The sequence below is a fragment of the Chenopodium album genome, chromosome 10 (genome assembly GCF_948465745.1).
Source record: "Chenopodium album chromosome 10, dcCheAlbu1.1, whole genome shotgun sequence".
NCBI lineage: Eukaryota > Viridiplantae > Streptophyta > Magnoliopsida > Caryophyllales > Amaranthaceae > Chenopodium > Chenopodium album.
In genome coordinates, this window is record NC_137843.1 from 14,721,776 (window position 1) to 14,741,616 (window position 19,841).

General features: G+C 34.1%; 2 protein-coding genes across 2 annotated transcripts; one reads left to right on the forward strand and one right to left on the reverse strand.

Moving 5' to 3' along the window:
* Nucleotides 1-418: 418 nt before the first annotated feature.
* On the reverse strand, nucleotides 419-9,713 carry LOC145563648 (phosphoenolpyruvate carboxylase 4-like). The gene is made up of 20 exons (XM_081624082.1): nucleotides 9,409-9,713; nucleotides 8,181-8,344; nucleotides 7,770-7,884; nucleotides 7,579-7,656; nucleotides 7,413-7,481; nucleotides 7,259-7,337; nucleotides 7,095-7,171; nucleotides 6,906-7,001; nucleotides 6,282-6,423; nucleotides 5,839-5,943; nucleotides 5,010-5,083; nucleotides 4,634-4,861; nucleotides 4,008-4,133; nucleotides 3,799-3,900; nucleotides 3,573-3,719; nucleotides 3,149-3,247; nucleotides 2,935-3,023; nucleotides 2,643-2,769; nucleotides 2,357-2,563; nucleotides 419-1,624 (listed from the first exon to the last, which is right to left on the reverse strand). The coding sequence occupies exons 1-20, from the start codon at nucleotides 9,559-9,561 to the stop codon at nucleotides 800-802; spliced, it is 3,102 nt and encodes a 1,033-aa protein (XP_081480208.1). The 5' UTR covers nucleotides 9,562-9,713; the 3' UTR covers nucleotides 419-799.
* Nucleotides 9,714-12,599: 2,886 nt separating this feature from the next.
* LOC145563649 (nudix hydrolase 1-like) lies at nucleotides 12,600-16,902 on the forward strand. The gene is made up of 2 exons (XM_081624083.1): nucleotides 12,600-12,780; nucleotides 16,571-16,902. The coding sequence occupies exons 1-2, from the start codon at nucleotides 12,615-12,617 to the stop codon at nucleotides 16,864-16,866; spliced, it is 462 nt and encodes a 153-aa protein (XP_081480209.1). The 5' UTR covers nucleotides 12,600-12,614; the 3' UTR covers nucleotides 16,867-16,902.
* The last annotated feature ends 2,939 nt before the right edge of the window (nucleotides 16,903-19,841 follow it).

Consider the following 19,841-nt stretch of genomic DNA (forward strand, 5'->3'; position numbering starts at 1 on the left):
GATTTGATTTGCAGTTGATAGTTCACGGCATACCTTTTAGATGTGAAATGTCACCAGCTTAAATTCAATCACTTAATATGCTATTGGTATATGTTGATGGTGTGCCATAACAAGAGATAATGCGATCTAAGATGAGATAGATAGAGGATTCCTAGCAACGCGGGAGTGATGACTTACAGGCTCTTTGGAGCATGTGTGTTCATAAGACAAAAGCAAGGATTAGCCTTGGGTGAAATCAGTTGAATTCGTTGAAAACTATCAGCTTGTACCTTAGAGATCATGGCATGCAATATTATCATTATTATTGTAGAAAAGTAGGAACTGTAATCATAATTGTCTCACAATTTTACTAGACATCATAAGTATGATGCAATAACAAACTATGGAATACGTAAACATTAAACACATGTATACGTACTTAAACATAACAAAATTTATTTTCTTAGAGCTTGTAAATGTTGGTCCAAGTAAACTTGATGAGTTGATGGTCATCCAAAGCCAACTTGAAAACTATGAAAAGGGCATGAAATTACTAAAATTATTTCTTGCGCATGATGTCTCATCACAGTAAAACTGAACTGAGATCTCGTCATCTCATGCAGCCTTATGCTAAGATAAAGATTTGATTTTTACAAAACCTACATTCTCTATTGATCTATGCAGTATCCTGTCCTCGAGAGTTAAGACAGAGTCACAGAGATACTTTATGAGTTTACGAGTACTTAACAAAGCTGGTCATAGTGTATCAAACATAGCAAATTACCGAGTTTCATCTAGTTCATCAGAGATGTTGATAGCATTAACCAGTGTTCCTCATCCCAGCAGCAATTCCATTTATGGTAATGAGCAACGCATCTCTGAGTTTATGGTTATCCTGATCACGCCTCAGCCTCTTTAGTACCTCCACCTGTAGCATATTTATCGGATTAAGATAAGGAAGTCTGCTATCTATGAGCCTCCTCAGTGTTCGATTCCCCTCCAACGGTTTCTCATGCCCACTGACAACCAGCACATAAGTCTCAGTAGTCATTAACTCATTCCTTAACTGCCCACCAAGCTCTCTCCTACACTCAGATACTAGCACATCGTTATAAAGCTTGGCGATGGGAATATCAGCCTTCCCCAAAACCATTTCTATAAGATCTATGGTGCTCTGGAAAAATGGCCATTCTTGATACATTGCCCGTAAATCATCTGCATGCCCATTTTCGCAGGAACTTTTCAAGCCCGCTCCTACACCAAGCCAGGCAGGAAGGACAAATCTAGTCTGTGTCCATGCAAAAACCCAAGGAATTGCACGAAGGTGCCCAATTGCAGTCGAGCTCTTTCTTCTAGTTGGCCGGCTTCCAATGTTAAGGTGTCCGAGCTCAGCTTGGGGAGTAGCTTCATGGAAATAAGCCAAGAATTCAGGGTTTTCATATACTGTGTTACGATAATTATCGCAACTAACCTTTGATATCTCCTCCATAAGGTTACGCCATTTTTCTTCTCTGGGTGGGAGAGGAGGACGCACAGTTGCAAGTAGTACAGCTGTGGTATAGATTTCCAGTTGCCGAACTGCAATTTGTGGACGTCCAAATTTTGCTTGCACCATTTCTCCTTGCTCAGTGGACCTGAGAGTACCCTGCAAGTTCCAAAAACAATGTCAGCCACTCGATTAGCAGCTTAATGAAAATAGGTTCACTTAAATGATGCATTCTTTCTGCCAGGTAACCGGCCATTTTAGGAGTATTACTAGGTACATAAATACATTAGATTTTGGGACTTTCTAGCATTCCAACAAACAGCATAAAACTTATGCAGAGCACTGCAGATACAAACATTGAAATTTATGGGATACTTAAAAGCTGAAAGCTAGGATGAAAATATGTTACAGAAGTTTACGCAGATAAATTATGTCATTGAAATACTGCATATCCGCCAACTCAATGGATAAACTAATCCAAGAAGAGCTCAGTTTAGGTTTAAGCTTTAAAGACAATCTAAGAAGGTCCAGCTACATGTACACCGCTAACCCTAAGTGTGCAAATACTATTAGAAAGCCTAATTACGAAGACTCAGATAAACCGGCATGAATTTGAAAAGTTAGCCATTGGTATTCTACCTATTTTTTTCTTTTCTTTTCTTTTTTTTTTTTTTTTTTTTTTTTGTGCAAGGAATTCTACCTAATATCTATAGCAACAGCTGATAGTGCCCCCCCCCACCCCCCCCCCCCACCCCCCCCCCCCCCCCCCCAAACAACCACCCTGAAAAAGTAAAATGTACCTGGTATATATTTACTATAAGTGATGTAGCAAGATTTTCGTATGGAAGGAGAACAGGAAGCTAAATGTAAATCCATTGAAAAAATTCATACCATGACAGAACCAGGAGGCTGTGATTGTATGGCAAGATACGTTGGACCACCACCCCTACCAATACTCCCTCCACGGCCATGGAAGAGAGTAACTTTAATATTATATTCCTTGCATGCAGCCACAACATCCTCTTGGGCTTTATAAAGCTCCCATGCAGCTGTAAAACGCCCAGCATCCTTGCCAGAGTCAGAGTATCCAACCATGACCTATTCATGAAATTTAATAAGCTCTGGATATATAGTCAGACTCCAATATAATTTAAATAATATTTGACAATATTTTTACCTCCTGGTGTCCATTGTGATTCTTTATGACATGCTCCCGATACCAGTCAATAGATAATAACTTCCGGATAACTGATCCAGCTCCTCTCAAATCCTGTACAGTCTCAAATAAGGGAACCACCCGCAACCTATTCCAACAATTAAGGTCTTTTTAAGTTTTGAAGTTACATACTTAATGATGACAAACCCCATCCAGCTTTCACCTAAATTATTATCTATTTTCAAATTATAAAGAGATAATCCCAATTTGTAGCAAGTTAAGCAAGAGAACGAAATATGCATGCAAAACTTACGTTCCACCAATGCATGGCTTGCCTTGCTCCCCACTATGAGTTAGTCGGGCATCTTTCTGTAGAAGCTCAACAGCAAGTACATCACTTGCCTAAAATATAACAACAGCAAACTCTTGTTAGCAATTTATGTAAACATTACACAGGGGGAGGTTAACATCTAAATAACTGAGATAAATCTAGCAAAATAATCATAATTTTTCAGGGCCAGACATACATTGGATGCCATTGAAATAACATAAGCTCCGAGTGAATCACTCCCTAGTTCAGCTGCAACACGGAATGTGTCTAAGACCTCTTTCACATCAGGAGCAACCTGACAACGTGACAATAGCAAAGACATGATAGCCCAATTGCAGAATCAAAGTATTAACAACTTAACAGCTAGTACACCATAAATATTTAGAACCAAGAAAACACAGCATTTGACCATCAATTAAGATTGACATAGTTTTCTACATTATGATTTTCTTCTCATAACATACTCTGTTATCAGGAACGAGATCAACTTGCATTAGGTGGACAGTATCAAGTAATTAACTAGAGCTAGTCTTTTTTCTTGTTGAAAGATATCTACCAAAATGTTTTCAACCAATTAGCTTAAATTCACATAGCACTGCAACAAGATACAATTACAGCACCTCAATACTTGATGGAACCAGAGGCCTCTTTCCTTTCAGCTCTTTTGTTAGGAATTCCAGTTTTTTCTCTTCATCCCACCCACTGTATGTACCCATATCCAAGAAATTTGTGACTGCATCCAGTGCATCAGAATGTCGGCTAGATTCCTAGAAAGTATTCATGAGAAATATACACTAGTTAACGTAAGGTAGGCTAAATTATAAAGTTGAAGCTGCTCAAATTTACCTGTCGTAGATCTAGTTTCATAAGCACCATGCCAAATGTACTGACTCTTCGTATCAAGTCAGCTAGCCGACCATCAGCAAGCACTCCAGATCCACATGATTGCTGCAAAAGTGACATTAAAAAAACTAGAGAAGCATATAAAATAACCAGTAAGTGGGAAAATTATCATAACAAATCACAGAGGAAAGGTGGACTAAGCTATACTTTACCAGGGAATCATAGCATAAAAGCAAGGGTTCCAAAAGTTGTTGACATGTTTCATAGTAATCAGAAGGATCTGCATCACAAGGAAGCTCTTCCAAAAGATGCTCCAAATGCTTCTGGGTCTTCATAAGCTGGATTACAACAACAATACAATGCAACCTTTAAAAGCCAAGTATATATATAATGGACAAGAAAGTTGAAACTTCAAACAGAAAAACACATCACTATGGTCAATATTATAGTGTTCCATTCCAGCTTAAAGCAGAATCAGTCCGCACATCCTAATCCTATCTTCAGCTCAAGATCTCCATTTAATTTCTTAACTTTGACCTTTTATTTCCATGATGGTGATTCTATAACCAACATTAGATGGTGTCATGGCCATCCAGCAAAATTGAGACTTTTTATTGAGGATATAGAGTTTTTTATTTCATTTTCTAAGTATACAACATTCAAAGCAAGGCTCAAATCATCAAAGATGATTGCTAAACGTTCTGAGTGACGGCCAGAAAGATCCAGCAGGAACAATTAGTGCACAATCATTGATATGGAAGTTACATATATTTCTCGCATCGATACTTTTAATATCTACAATTTCTATTAGTTGTTAACCAGAAAACATTGCTATTACCTTGTCCTTCACATTTCCCAGAACAATCCTATAGGGAGAATTTCCAGGTTGTTGTGGCGGACTAGGCTCCAGAAGTTTCTGGAAACTTGCTCTTCCTACAGTAGACTCCGCAAATAACTTTCTCTGAGCTAGCAGCTGACTTGAAGTATTACGAAATTTTGGTGATGACTGAGCACTTGCAGATCCATTTTCCTCCTCAGAAGGCTTCTGGGCCTTTCTTGCACTGTCCTGTAGATTTTTTTTACTATAAGATTAAAACACTATGATGGGAAACATTGGGAGAAAATATATGCAATATCTTGACATTAGAAGGTATCTAGAGCTTTGCCTTTTGAAACAATTTTGAAAACTGCATTTCACATATCAAATCAAATACCTGGCGATTCAGTGGCATGTAATCAGTACCAGGAAGTTCCAGTTTGGGATGCTGAGAATCACCATTACTGCAATCTACATTTTAAGCCAAATATTTATATTAAAATAAAAAATAAAATAAAACCAAACGAGCAGCAGCTCCCTTTTTTTTCACTTTGTATTCAAGAATGGAACAAACGGAGGGTAGGAAACAAATGTGTTGAAAAAAGCAGGAGAAAATCATCCAAAAATAATAATAAGAAAACAAAAGCAGCTTCCTATATTTCACTGCTAATAGAAATAGATTAACCAATACAAAATAGAACAGAAAAGGTTGCCGCATGATTCTACTTTTGTGAATGCAAAACCACCCTCAGCTGATAAATGTGAGGGGGAAAAAAGTCCTCAGAAACCAAAAACTATCTCTCAAGTTCCAATTTGACTACCAAAAAATTGACTTTGATAATGATGTATATACAATGTATAAAGTATTAACAAAACCGTATCCAACAACTACAATTCTTTCATGCTTGCTCTTTCTACAATTTGAATGGCTACCTGTGATCAAAACTTCCTGTCTATCCTGAATGCCTTTCTTACTGCGTTTTTCAGTACGCATACAGTTCTCAATATAACCAAGTCATCTACTTTGTTGCACTTTATTGTAGTATTCACATAATAGTTGCTCATGCTGACTACATCCCCGTTACCAAAAAGAAGAACATACATATAGTCCCCTAAAAAACCACAATAAATAGAAGTAGCATACAAAAGCTATGCAGTATTGCCGAAGAAAAGTCATAACAATAATAAAATAAAATTGGTGAATCAAATTGTAAATCTGATTCTACCTGTGGAAGGAAGATTAACTCTAGTGGGAAGTTTCGACTGGAATTTTGACTGACTCCTCTGCAAAGGTTGATTCCAGCTGTCATACTTATCCTTCTCTGCATTTTCTGTGATGAAATCAAAGCAGCAAACACATTCTCCGATTATAGCAATACCAAGAAAATATATCACTAGTAAAAGTAGCATTTAAAATTAAACCTTAGGTGTTATACGTAAGCAACTAACGAAAGTTTCATAATTTTTGTGTCATAACAGAGCCACCAACCTAACTTTTCAGATGACTTGTAAATCTAAATCTTCCAAATTTTACATTCCAATGCAGTAGAGCAATCAGTGATCATATGTATAACATTGTCATTCATAGTTACATTACTTACATGAATATAAAGTTTGCATCAGCCCAAATGCCTGTATAAACAAAATAATGAAGTATGGAAAGCCAGACCTTTTTCTAGAATGTCATGTGTAAGTTTTAGTAATGCGTCACTGCAACGGTTCATGGAAAGTTCAAATCTAAGATTATCAACTTCTCGGATGTAAAGGTCCACAGCCATCCATCTGGACAACAAAGACACATCTCTTGTGACCTGAGATAACAGAAATCATTTCAATTAGTGCATACACTATAACAAGTTTACAACCAAAGAACCTACACAGACTCTGCAATAATGTTTTCATAAAGTATAGATCAGACCAAATCAAGAGCACAATTTGATATAGTTTCTTTTGAATATGTAGATAATACTATATAAACATAGGCCATAGAGCAATATAGAGGGTAAAAGCGGGCTAGCAGCAAATGAAAGTTAATTGACTAGAAACCTTACATGTTCAGTAGTTGAAAATACAATAAGTAGCTCTAATCTCTATAAAAATTTCAAAGTTGAAATAGTGTTGCAGATATACATTAATCCTTTTTGCCACAATATGGTAATTGATACACATATGAAACCATATCAAAAGCACATAACCGGATGGAAAGACAAATAATATTCTAGAGCTGGTGACAGTTCTTCATACAACTGAACACGTTAGTGTTAGTATTACTGTCTAGATAACGTAACCTTACCTTGGCAGTCACATTAGGATTACCATCTCGATCACCTCCCATCCATGAACCAAACTTTACGGGCGTACATGTCAAGGGAAGTGCCTTACCAGTGTGCTACAGAAGCATTACATATAAAATCACAAACGTAAGAAACAGTTAGACATCTTCTATACGGAAAAGGTAGAGATAATTTACATGGAAACCAACCTTCTTTAAGGCATTACTAACACGACGCAGATAGTGAGGAATGGCTCTCCAAAGCGATTGCTCAACAATATGTAAACCTGCAGAATAAACCAGTCTTGAGAAAAGGAAATTCTGAAATGTGTGCTTACATCAGTTACATGTATCAAAAGGTCAAGCAAGATTACCAGCCCTGGCTTCATCTACTGGAGTAGGTTTATGCCTTCTAAGCTCATCTGTTTGCCAAACGGAAGTTATCTCTCTTACCTGAAAAAAGGATCATTATACAAATCAATTAATCAGTATAGAAAATGAAATTGTGAAAGGATCATTATGCAGTACCAGATCTTCAATCAGCATCTCTCTATCTTCATGACCAAGGTCAGGTCTATCATTATACTCTAGAAGATGCTGCAAGCAACATTCAGAGTTGTACATTTATTAGCTACTCAAAGACAGCCAACATCCAAAAGTTCAGCCAAGATATCAGATCATTTGTAGAGCTTACAGCGATTCTAATATGCTTATATTGTAAGGTGCGCCTATTTATCTGTGTGGGATGCGCCGTTAAAACAATTTCTACCTCCTACAAACAGTGGCACCAATGAAGTTTGTCAAGAACTCACATCTTAGAAGAGATAATTTTGCAAAGGCAATCAAACTTCCAAATACTGCATGTATAATTTGTTGAAAACAGACCTGCTGAGAAACATGGTTGTATAGGTCTTCTGGGGATACTCCTTCCTGAATCAGCTGACCAAAGATATCATCACATGATTTTGAAAGTTGTGGAACATTTCGCTGTTTACGCAACCTACATTGGATAAACTTATGTAAATTTGGATGGAACATTGTTATAAGATTGCCCACAAAGTTAATATCATAAAGTTTAATATAATCATTTATCGGCAACTGCTCAAACTAAATTTTAAATCACATCATAAAACAGGGTAAATACTTGTAACTTTTCAAAAGATGCATGTCTTTAAATAGCCAAAATTATCAACATTATCAAGACAACAAGAACATCTGCTCTAACCATAATGAATTTCATGGCATTTAGTCTTCAACCACAAGGATTCCAAGTCAATCTGCAGAAGCATTTCATACCTGTGATGAGTTTCAGCAATTCCCATCAAATTCAGATAATGACTGAATGCTCGACCAAGCATCAAAGCTTCCTCTAAATCCATTTCAGACAACTCTGATATAAGCTGCTTCTCAAGCAACTCAGCTGTGTCTTCAATCCCCGTACTTCTCATATTACATGCACTCTATAACCAATCAAAAACACAACATAAGTACACACAAAACAATCACATTGACAGTTTAGAAGATCAACAGCATGCATTAAAACAGATTGCGCGATAACAGCTCTACAAGGGTAGCCATCTTAGGTATCCTCATGTTATACAAACCTTATACAGGCACCATATTGTATACTCCTTTCTATGTTATTCTCTTTTCTTGTTTTTTTATGAGTTTTGGTTTTATTCGAGTTCCCCAAAAGGCAACAACACCACAGATTCCTTAAAAGGTGACAGTATCTAATAATAAACACCATATGGTCCATATAATCTCTATTATAGTCCAAAATTTTCAACATGTACATGCCCTTGGTGGTCCCATTGGTGAAAGATCTAATAAATTGTCTATACAAACATGCATGCAAACAAGAGCAACAAACTAACAAAGTACATTAGCCTTTAATCTTCGTATAATCACAGATAATCGAAATTTATTTCTCCCTCCAATCCTAAATGTTCTTCCCGTTTTGATTGTGCACGTTTGCTAACTTTGATCATAAATATCGAAATGCATTGAATCCAAGATAAATAGAGAAATTATAATATACGCGTTGGATACTAATCATCGAGATGAATTAAATAAGATTCAACGACATGAGACTATGTTATGGATTATATATTGAGAGTAATTTAGAAGATTCTCTCAAATGGTACCAAGATTCCAAATGAGAAAAACAAAAAAATCAACAATTTAATTTGACTGAGTATCATAAATTCTAGATTTCAAAATCCGATCATGTTCAACAATTTTACAATGAACTTCCATTAAAAACCATGTTGTCCATACATCAAATAAACAGGAATATAAAATTATACAATACTCAAGTATGATAATGACAATATTAAATGCATGACGACTTCAAATTACCATAATTTTTCCAAATTCATCATTTATCAAACTTCCATAAATCATTTTTCTGGTAATAATAACCAGAATCAGCTAATTTTCTGAATTCTTGAAATAATACAAACATTAATTCAAGAGTACAAATCGAAAAAAAAAAAAAAAAAAAAACTGAGTAAAATTTCACCTCAGCAAGAACACGAACACGTTCAAGTTTATGAACAAAATCAGGACCAACTTCTCGAAGAAGAACATCGCTGAAAAGACTACGAAGAATTCTGCAATCATCTTCAAAGCTCTGAAACGAAATATCTTCAGCTATGTCATCAGTAGTATCCATTTTCGATAATCAACGAAACCAAAAGGAAAAACAGAGGAATAAAAAGGAGAGAGAAGATGAAAAATGGAGGAGAGAGAAAATGAGAATTCACGGGTTGAAGAAGAAGGAGAGAGTGGAGAGTGAGGAGTGAAAGGAGGAGGAGAGAGAAAGAGTCAAAAAGGTAGGGAGAAATAAAAGGAGGATCACTTATTACTTCTGTGCCTGTGTTAAAGGAGGAGGAGGAGTAAGGAAGAGGGTGCATGTGTCATGTGTGTTTTTGCCATTGGTGTAAAACTTCAACTTTACTTTTTGGATTTGCTTGGAAATTGAACTTTTTTGGTATATTCATGAATATGCTTTCTAATCGGATGGAATCCGTTGTAGGGTTCGGGTAAAGATCCCATTGGACTTAGTCGATTTGAGATAGTATGTATGATGAATATTATTGTGTTTGTGTGTATGAATTGGGTTAGAAACTTAAAACTCGTTTGGTTGCAATGGGAATTAATTTCTTATGGTAATTTATAATTTATGGAAAATTATTTCATTCCTCAAATTTCTAGGAAATTGCTTTATTTTGTTTGGTTGGCATTAAGAAAATTACAATTTCTAGGAAATTTGAATGACCTAGGGAGGGTGGGTAAGTGAATTCCCACATTAAGTAAATTGAAATTCCTAAGAATTTCTATTTCCTCCATTTTGCACCTTTTTGGTTAACCAAACAACACATCAATAATGCATTTCCTAGGAATTTTGAGTGCCTGCATAAAATTATTGCAACCAAACAAGGTCTTAGAATATGTGATTGGGAAATTTTTATACTAAGTTCGATTTTTTTTAATTGCAACTTTGAAATATTTTATCTGTATTAAATAATACCTTAAAGTTGCAACTAAAAAAAAATAAGAGATAGTATTAAAATTTTAGAACGCATGATATGTATTAATGTATGTATGTTTGAGTCATGTTATTTTGGATGTTTATAAATATGAAAGTTGATTAGCCATTTTGATGGCAAAACTATTGAGGATTTTATATGGCATTCCTACATTTTTGTAATGTTGCGAGACCAAAACTATTTGAAATTTATGGATGTATATTACTTAAACCATATTCATAATAGACAAAATTTATAAGTAACGTTAAATTTTAAAAATGAGAGAAAAGGTTTAAGAACTCCTCTTCCTTCCCTTTTTTAGTAGCCACCATGGACATTAAATGTTTCCCAGTCCCTACCTCAGCCCCACAGGTCTCTTGATTGTTGTCCCTGCCCGATGAACCACAAATTCACAATCAATCAAGTTTCACACTCTTGTCGTCTAGTAGGGGCTCTCTTTTTTGCCAAACATCTCTAGATTTTTGGAAGATTATTAGAACCAAAGTACGTACAATTAGGATATTAATGCCGTATAATAAGGGTATCTAGTCAATGTTCGGTTTGAAATATGATTAAATACAATTTGATTCAAATTTTTATCAGCAACCTTTGTGTGTGGTCAGCTAACACACGAGTAATTCCTAACCAGGTAATTCCTGATCGATCGAGTAACCCCTGATCAAGTAACCTCTGACGGGGTAATCACTGACCGAGTAACCCCTGATCGATTGAGCAGCCCTGACCAAGTAACCCCGACTCACCGAGTGAGTAAACCCTAACCAAGTAATCCCTGACTAATCGAATAATCTTTGATTGACCAAGTGAAAACCCTTGACCAAGTAAGCCCGACCATTCTTCCAAAAAAAAAAAAAAGTGTGGCCATACGGTGTAGCCAACTACATATTAAAGTTTGATAATTTTTATTTAGTTTTGAAAAGTCCAATCCAATTCTATTTTAGGAAAAATTGTCTGAAACTACTCGCTTAACATGTTAATTTATAACAAATACTCACTAAAAAGTTTTATAAAAAAATAATACCCTCCAAATCTAAAAATTTTGGGTAACACTACCCTTTTCATTTTCCGACAAATTATTCCGATGAGTGGGGCCCATTTGTTTTTTTTTTCCTCCAAAAAAAACATCCCCACCCTCGTGTATATATATTAACCAACCTCATCTTCTTTGCAAAAACTCAATCCAAAAAACCAAATCTTTGTGAAAATCGCCAATTAAAGAAGAAAAAACGATTTGATTTTCACAAAGATTTGGTTTTTTAGATTGAGTTTTTGCAAAGAAGATGAAGTTGGTTAATATATATACGAGGGTGATGTTTTTTTGGTGGAATTTGTTATATACACCTGAGTGTACCGTACACTCAACTAACCAACTAACCTAAGGATAGTTTTTACTCTTTATTTGATGATTAAATGAAAAAAATTATCAAAATAAGAATAAAATACTTATGGGTATACGGTGCACTTGAGTGTATATAACAATTTCTCATTTTTTTTGGAGGAAAAATAACAAATGGACCCTACTCACCAAAATTTGTTTAATGAATTGCTACCCAAACTTTTTTAAATTTAGGAGCTAGTTTTTTTAATAAAATTTTTTATCAAGTAGTTGTTCACAAATTGACCTACTTCCTCCGTTCTATTAATATTGCAACAAGGATGAAATTACGCATTCCAAAAGCACATTTTATATTCTAAATATATATAATTGTGTAAGAGTAAAAATTATAAAAAGTTGATATTGTGAGAGTATTTTATGAGACGAATCTAACAAGATTCCACATTACTATATTTTACTTAACGTACAAATCATATTATATGGTTAAACAAGAGTAATGAATAGTGTAAAAAGTCCATTGTTGCAATATTAATAGAATGGATGAAGTATTTAGCAAGTAGTTTTGACAAATTTTCATCCAAAATCCAATCCACAATACGATTAAAATAAGCTATCATTATTTCCCACTTTAGTTAGATCGGAGTAAAAAAAATACAAGGTCAAACCATTAATGCCTTGTCAAACAAGTACTTAAAAAAAAAAAAAAAAAAAAAACAAACAAAAGTGAGTTTCAAGTTTAAAAATACAAGTACTCTGTACTCATCAACACAGAACATCTTTCCCCAAATTTACACTCCAAAAACCAAGAGTGGCCGTGAAAGATCAAGACAAATCGGAAAAAGAATGAGCAAAGCGAGTAGCAACGTTGCAACAACCGATAAAGAGGCGGCGAAACCAAAAGTGGCGGTGGTTGTATTCCTACTAAATGGAAAGAAGGTGCTGCTGGGACGCCGTCGCTCTGCCGTTGGCAACTCCACTTTTGCTCTTCCCGGCGGTAATCTTGAGTTTGGTCTGTCTCTATTTCTCCCTCTTCTTCTCTCTCTTACATATTGCATTTCTGCTTTTTTGTTTTTCACTTTTTAAATTTTATTATATAGTCGTTGTTCGTCAATGTTGTCCTACCAGAATTGATTCATTACTATGTGATTTTATTGTCATTAGAAATTTCAAATTATCAAATGTGGAGAGATCTTGTCAACTGTTAATTTATACTTTTATGTACTTAATTATGTAATAACGAGTACGCTTGTCATTTTAATTTTCAATTGGTTTGATTCATGTACGATTAGGTATTCAATCCATTTCAAATTAATTACGATATTAAGATTGAAATTTATGAGATTGGAGTGAAATGTTGCATAAATTTTAGGAAAATTTGACATTTGCTATCACTAAAAACACCGTATTTTACATTTGCTACTTTCTCCGTCCCTTTTTTACATTCCTGATTTCCTTTTTGGGTATTCCAAATTACATTCCTCCTTTCCATTTTTATAAGTATTTTTTTTTCAAATATCCCAAATTATCCCTCTTTTTCTGTTTTGTAATTAATGCTCACTCTTATTTTCACACTCTTATTTTCTCACTCTTAGTTTCCTATTCTCACTCCTAAATTTAGATGAATATGATTGATTCTTAATTTTCAAATAGGGGCATGTTATTGGTCCTTTATTTTTTGCAAAAGATTGATGACATGACATCATTAAATATTAATCTATTTTTGTTTTACTCAAAGACATCATTTAATGTTTTGTACTTCGCATTGTGTTTTGTTTTATTGTTATTTGTTTTATTCTTTCCTCCGTAATTCCCGTGTAATTTTACAAACAGGAATGTAAAAAAGGGACGGAGGGAGTACCTGTTAAATTTTTTTTTTATTTTACTACCACCTAAATCAGACTTTGCTAAATCACTACCACATGCCTTATTCTATTACTGTTTCCGTTAGTGGGGTCCACTCCACCGTTCAACTACCCCCCAACCCACTGCCACACTTCTAGCCACCTTCAAGCCACCGGAGTCGGCCCCTTCCCCGTTTCCCCCACCGAAATCGGCCTCCCTCCACCAAAATCGATCCTCCTCCCCTTCCCCTACCCAACTTGTCTCTTTCTCTCTCCTCTAAATCTCCATTTATCGCAACATCCATTTGATTTCGCCTCTAGAAGCACTATTATCAGCAACGTCGTCGCTGTCGTCGTGGCTAAGGTGGTTTTGCGGCAAGAAGGGAAAGTGGTTTTGGTGATTTTCCAGGTTTGTGGCTGGTTTGGGTGATTATTGTGGTTTGTGGGTGGTTTTGATGGTGTCGGTGTTGGTAAGTGGGTGGTCTAGGTTTAGGTGGTGTCAGGGGGTTCAGTGGTGGCCTCGGTGGTGTTGATCGGTGATCTGGGTGTCGTTGGTGTCGATTGGTGGTCTGGGTATAGGGGGTTTCAGTGGTGGTTGTTTGGGTTTGAGACGTGGTGTCGATTGGTGGTCTGGGTATTGGGGGTTTCAGTGGTGGTGTCGGTGTTAGTGGTCTGGGGCGTCGCGTCAGATTCGCCGGCATCAGGGGAACGTTTAGAGCCGGCAAGGGGAGGGGGAAGGTGGTTGACGAGGAGGGGAAGGTGGTTGGGAATTTTTTTATTTAAAAGTTTTTGTTTTGTTTTTTTTTTTTTTTAATAAATTATTGTTTTTTAATGAAATATTGTGCCCCACTTAACGGAACCTTAACGGATTCTGTTAAGTGGTAGTTATTTTTAACAAACTCTAATTTAGGTGGTAGCAAATTTAAAAAAAAAATTAAACCGATAGTAAATGTGAACCGAGGTGTTTTCCCTGGTAGCAAATGTCAAATTTTCCTAAATTTTACGAGAGACTATAAATTTTTGGGATTACATTGAAAAATTATTTGGTTAAAGCACATAAGTATGATATTTATTTTTTCCATCTTACAATAAGAACATTTTATCAACAACTACCAATTAATTAAATCACGTGTTTTGAAAGAACAATTTGCCAATGTGGTGTTGAAAAATAAAGAAATTACTAGAATAATATTCACCTAAAAATATTTCTTAATTTAGTGTCCATATAGGTTTGGAAATTACGAATCTAGGTTATGGTTAAAAAATCATTGAGAGAACTTTTTTCTAATAAAATCCTAATAAATATGTATACCATCAAATTATTTTTATTTATTTATTTATTTTTTTTACCCGAAGAGGGTTTTTTTCTAATAGTTACTCAAACCTTAATCAAGGAGAACATCAAATATCACAGTAGGTAGGATTTCTTCAAACCAAACTTTCATTTATGCATATAAGATATATCTTTATCAAGTCAAACATCAAATTGTTTATCTTAAGTAATGCTTACGATATTTTAATTTTATTTAGCATTGAGCCTCATCATTAATACTTTTGTATTTTATTAATTGTAAAAATGGATATAAGCACTATAGAGTATGGATATGATGTAGTAATATAAATGTTTAAAAATTTTCTAGCATTTTTTTTTCTTAGACAACAAGTAACCTTGAATATTATTAAGCTAAGGTAGAAATATCTAGCAAAATAGCAGAGCTAGTAACCAAGAATTTTATTAAGCTAAACTAGAAATATCTAGCAAAATAGCAGAGCTAATACAAGAAGGATAATCTTCCACCCAAACTCTCAAATCCTCATAGTTTCTACTATTTTGAGCAAGTTTGTGGTAGCCACATTCTCACATTGCTGACTTGCGAGTAATCAATAAAGGAGCACAAAGCAGCTAGTTTAAGGATGTCCCTAACAATAATATGACCAAAGTTAGACATTTTATGCTTCCCCTACTTCAAATAAGTGAATTGATTGCTGCAATCCATTTGTAGCATATTTGTTATGGACATAAATTCTCAAAAAAAAAAATATTTAACATGAAACATCAATGTTTGGAACAATGGTGAATTAAAGTTTGTGAAAAAAATGGTGAATTAAAACCCTTAGAGAATAGTATTGAGACTCCTATGATTTTTTTTTTTTATTTAGACTTTAAATACAAAGCGATAAAAATTAGGTTTAGAGTTTTCCAAATCCTACGTGAACACTAATTTGAGAAATATTTTAAAGTAAACACTATTTTAGTAATTTCTTTATTTTTTAGCACCAATTTGACAAATTATTCGTTTTGAAAACAGTTACCTATTTAAATTTTTTTTTTAAGAACTATTACAAAGTTGTAAAAATTTTAATAAACACTATCACTCTAACAATTTCGGCTAGATTCTCTGGCATTTGATTCTCACTTTTTACTTTTATGAAGGATAATTTAGTCAATTTAGATGGTGATTTTATGAGATAAAGGTAAAAAAGTGGAACTTACATGCCGAACATTCTAGCCGGAATTGTTAGAGTGTTAGTACTAATTAAACGTTTTACAACTTTGTGGTAATTCTTTTAAAATTAATTTTAATAGGTACTTATTTCCAAAACACGTGCTTTAATTGGTAATTGTTGACAAAATTTCCTTTATTCTGTCTTACTTATATTAATCCATATTTCTACTTTAGATGTCTCATTGATTTGGTCTTAGTTTTGTGTGAATCTGATTACTCAAAAGAAAATTATTACTCGTAGTCTTACTAGTATTAGTTAGTGAAATTTGATGTGGTGCCTAATATGTAATATGCCTTTCATTGTAAAATTTGTACCTAGTATTTTGTAATACATGATCATCAAATTAAAATTGAGTACCACGGATTATTATCTACGTAGTATTTAAATTGAGCAACAAATTATCTTCATCAAAATGAAATTTTAATGTAATAATTTACCCAATAATTTCAGGGGAAAACTTTGAGGAATGTGCAGCAAGAGAAGTGAAGGAAGAAACAGGGTTAGAAATAGGAGCAACAGAGTTACTAACTGTGACCAACAACCTCTTTGTTGAAGGGCCTAAGCCTTTACATTATGTCACCATCTTCCTCCGTTCGTCCCTAACAAATACAGATCAAGTTCCACAAAATTTAGAGCCTGAGAAATGTGATGGTTGGGATTGGTATGATTGGGATAATCTTCCTCAGCCACTCTTTTGGCCTCTTGAGAAAATGGTCAATAGCGGGTTCAATCCCTTCCCTGCCTAGTGTAGCGATGATCTTATTCACTACCTACTTTGTAAGTGCTAGCGATTTGAATTGGACTCACGAGTGGTGTTCGTGTTTGACATGGGTATCAACCATTTTTCATCATGCTAAACTTATATGGAAAATTGATGAAAGTAGATTGAATAATACTCTTTGTGGCATGTTCGGATAACAATGTATGCAGTTATGCACATATTTGTGGGTTATGTTTTGATGTTATTGCTTTGGCACTACTTTATTAGTGCTTTTGTCTGAATTCAATTTCTTCATTTCTTGACAAGGTCACAACTTTTGATGATTTATTATGTAGACACCTCCTTTTTGATGGTATAACTATTGAATATAGACATATGTTTATTACTCCTTGAGTTAATATATACGTAATACTTGTAAATGCATTGATAGTTCACTTTGTAACATCATAAAAGAAAAGGTCCAAATCAAGTAAAACAAAGATTAATTAAAGCATATATATCATTGAAAAAGCTTATAATAATAAGAGCCTTTTGAAATTAGTTATTTGGTTATTATAAACACTGAAGCAGTTACTAATTAGCAACTATTTACCTAACTTTTTTACACAACCTGCTAGCCAAACCAGCTAATACAACTAGCAACTCAAATTAGTTCGTTAATACAATTGGTTGCCAACAAATTACCAAACAAGGCCCGATGGATATAAGGATTAAAACAAAATAACATGAACCCTAAAATAACATAAAAATTAAAACGAAATAGCATGAACCCTAAAATAACATAAAGTTGTTGGTTTATGTTACTCATTGTTAATGAGAAGTGAATCGCACTGCAAATTGGTTAGCTAACTTTAATTTGGAGTTGCTTTTTAAGAACAAAAGCTTACAATCTTTGAGGAGATTTTGAAGGATCTTCATGTTATTTTATTGGAGGACATGAGTGGTGTGGCATCATCAAGACTTATACCGAACCAAAGACCAGTTTTCTTAAATTACTCGCCCTGGAGATTATCGAACGGGTTTCTTTGGCCTTGTGCGCTCCATTTTTTCTGTCCAAATCGGTTTTGAACAACTCTAAAAGTCAGTTTAATCAGCACACTTGTCAACGCAAAGTGCAGAACTATGATCTATAATAAAAAAATATATATAAAATATACTCCATACTAAAAAAAAAAAAAAAACGTTGTGATAATTCTAACAACGCCATTCACAAGTATGTTTATCATACACAAATTCTCCAAAAAGGTGGGTGTACGTTAATTTATTGTAACACGGGTTAAAGTTATCTTAAAAGTATTTAAAGTTACTCTTTATACTACAAAAGTTATTATTTTTCTAATGATAACTTTTAACTTACAAAAAATTATAATGTATTAGATTAATCATATTAGTCTTTATCGTACTCCCTCCGTTTTTAAATACTTGCTCCGCTTTTTATTTTCGGCCCTTTTTAAATACTTGCTTCATTTTCTTATTGGTAAAGCTTTTTCAATATTTAATTCATTTTCTCTCAACTAGTGGACCTAATATAAATAATATTTTATTAATTTCATATTTTCTCTCCTTTTTAATTCTCTCTATTGCTTTTGCTTTTTTACAATTTTTTATTTTTCCACCTACCTCACTACATATGGAGAGTTGGAGCAAATATTTAAAAACGGTGGAAGTATGTAATCATGAATCTATAATAAATTACACATTAAAATAAAATTCAAACCAACAACAAATTAAAAGTGACCTTTAAAGGGGTTTAAGTTACCATAAAAATAGTTAAAGTTACTCTCAAACCAACCGTCTTACAATAAAATAAACTTATACTCGTCTTGCATAAGACTTATTGTTAATCATATGTTTAAACACAAAAGACAAAAGTTAAAGGCTTGTTTAACATTTTTTTTTGTTTTTAGTTTTCATTTTTTTAAAAAAACAAAAAAACCAAAAACAGAAAACAAGAAAAAGATGTTTCCACTTTTCTGTCGTCAGTTTTCAAAATTGTCTTGATTTTAATATGTTTGACTAATTTCTTATTCAATATAGACATATATCATATGATTTTAAAAAGCAAAAAACCAAAAAACAGAAAACTAGAGTGATGTCAAACAAACCCTAAACTGATATATATATATATTGAAAAAAGATTGATTTATAAATAAAAATTCATACGACATCTATAAAAAGACTTAAACATAAGGATTTTTTGACAATTACCACCTACAATTGTTGCTATTTTAGGAATTACCACCTACAGTTTTTTTTTTTATTGAAAATTCTAAATATAATAAATACATGACAATTGAATCAAATAAACACATCCTTTCAACAGAGCTACGATCGTTGTTGCAAATCGTACATTCTTTATACCCTCTTTAATATCGTTGTGATTTACAGTCTTTTTCGATGAGAGGGTCTATCGATCTGTTGTAGTCGTGAAGAAAATTTCCGTCTGATTCTTCATCTGATTGTAATTGAAGGATTAACCTCTTTCTCGATCCCGCACAAATCTTTACCCATGAAACAACTTATACCATACTAAACTCAAAAAACTAAAACAAAACTAGAACAAAACCCACCATAGAGGCACTTGCTACACTCAAACTACATACTACCTTTAAAGAGTGTAGATTTTTTGAATGCAATCACAAAAGCATAAATAAACTAAAGGAAAAAGATCAAAAATAGCCAAATTCCCGGAGAAATTTGATTATTTCCAGCCTATATAACACTTTTTTTGAAGAATTTTAGAAAGAAAAAAAATAAAGAGAAAACGGATACGGTTTTAGTTAAGTGATACTCTAAGGCCCCGTTCTTTAGAGCTGCTCTGCTCTGCTATGCTAAAATCTGCTCTGCTTGGCTTCGGACGGTCCTTATTTCAGGATTGGGTGAGATGATGAACGCCAAGACTTATTGATGTGTGCTGTGCTACCGGTTGGGTGTTCCATTGTTCTCTATCACGATGCCGTGCTCTGCCTATTCAAGGGTTTTTGTTGGGGATATTTTCGA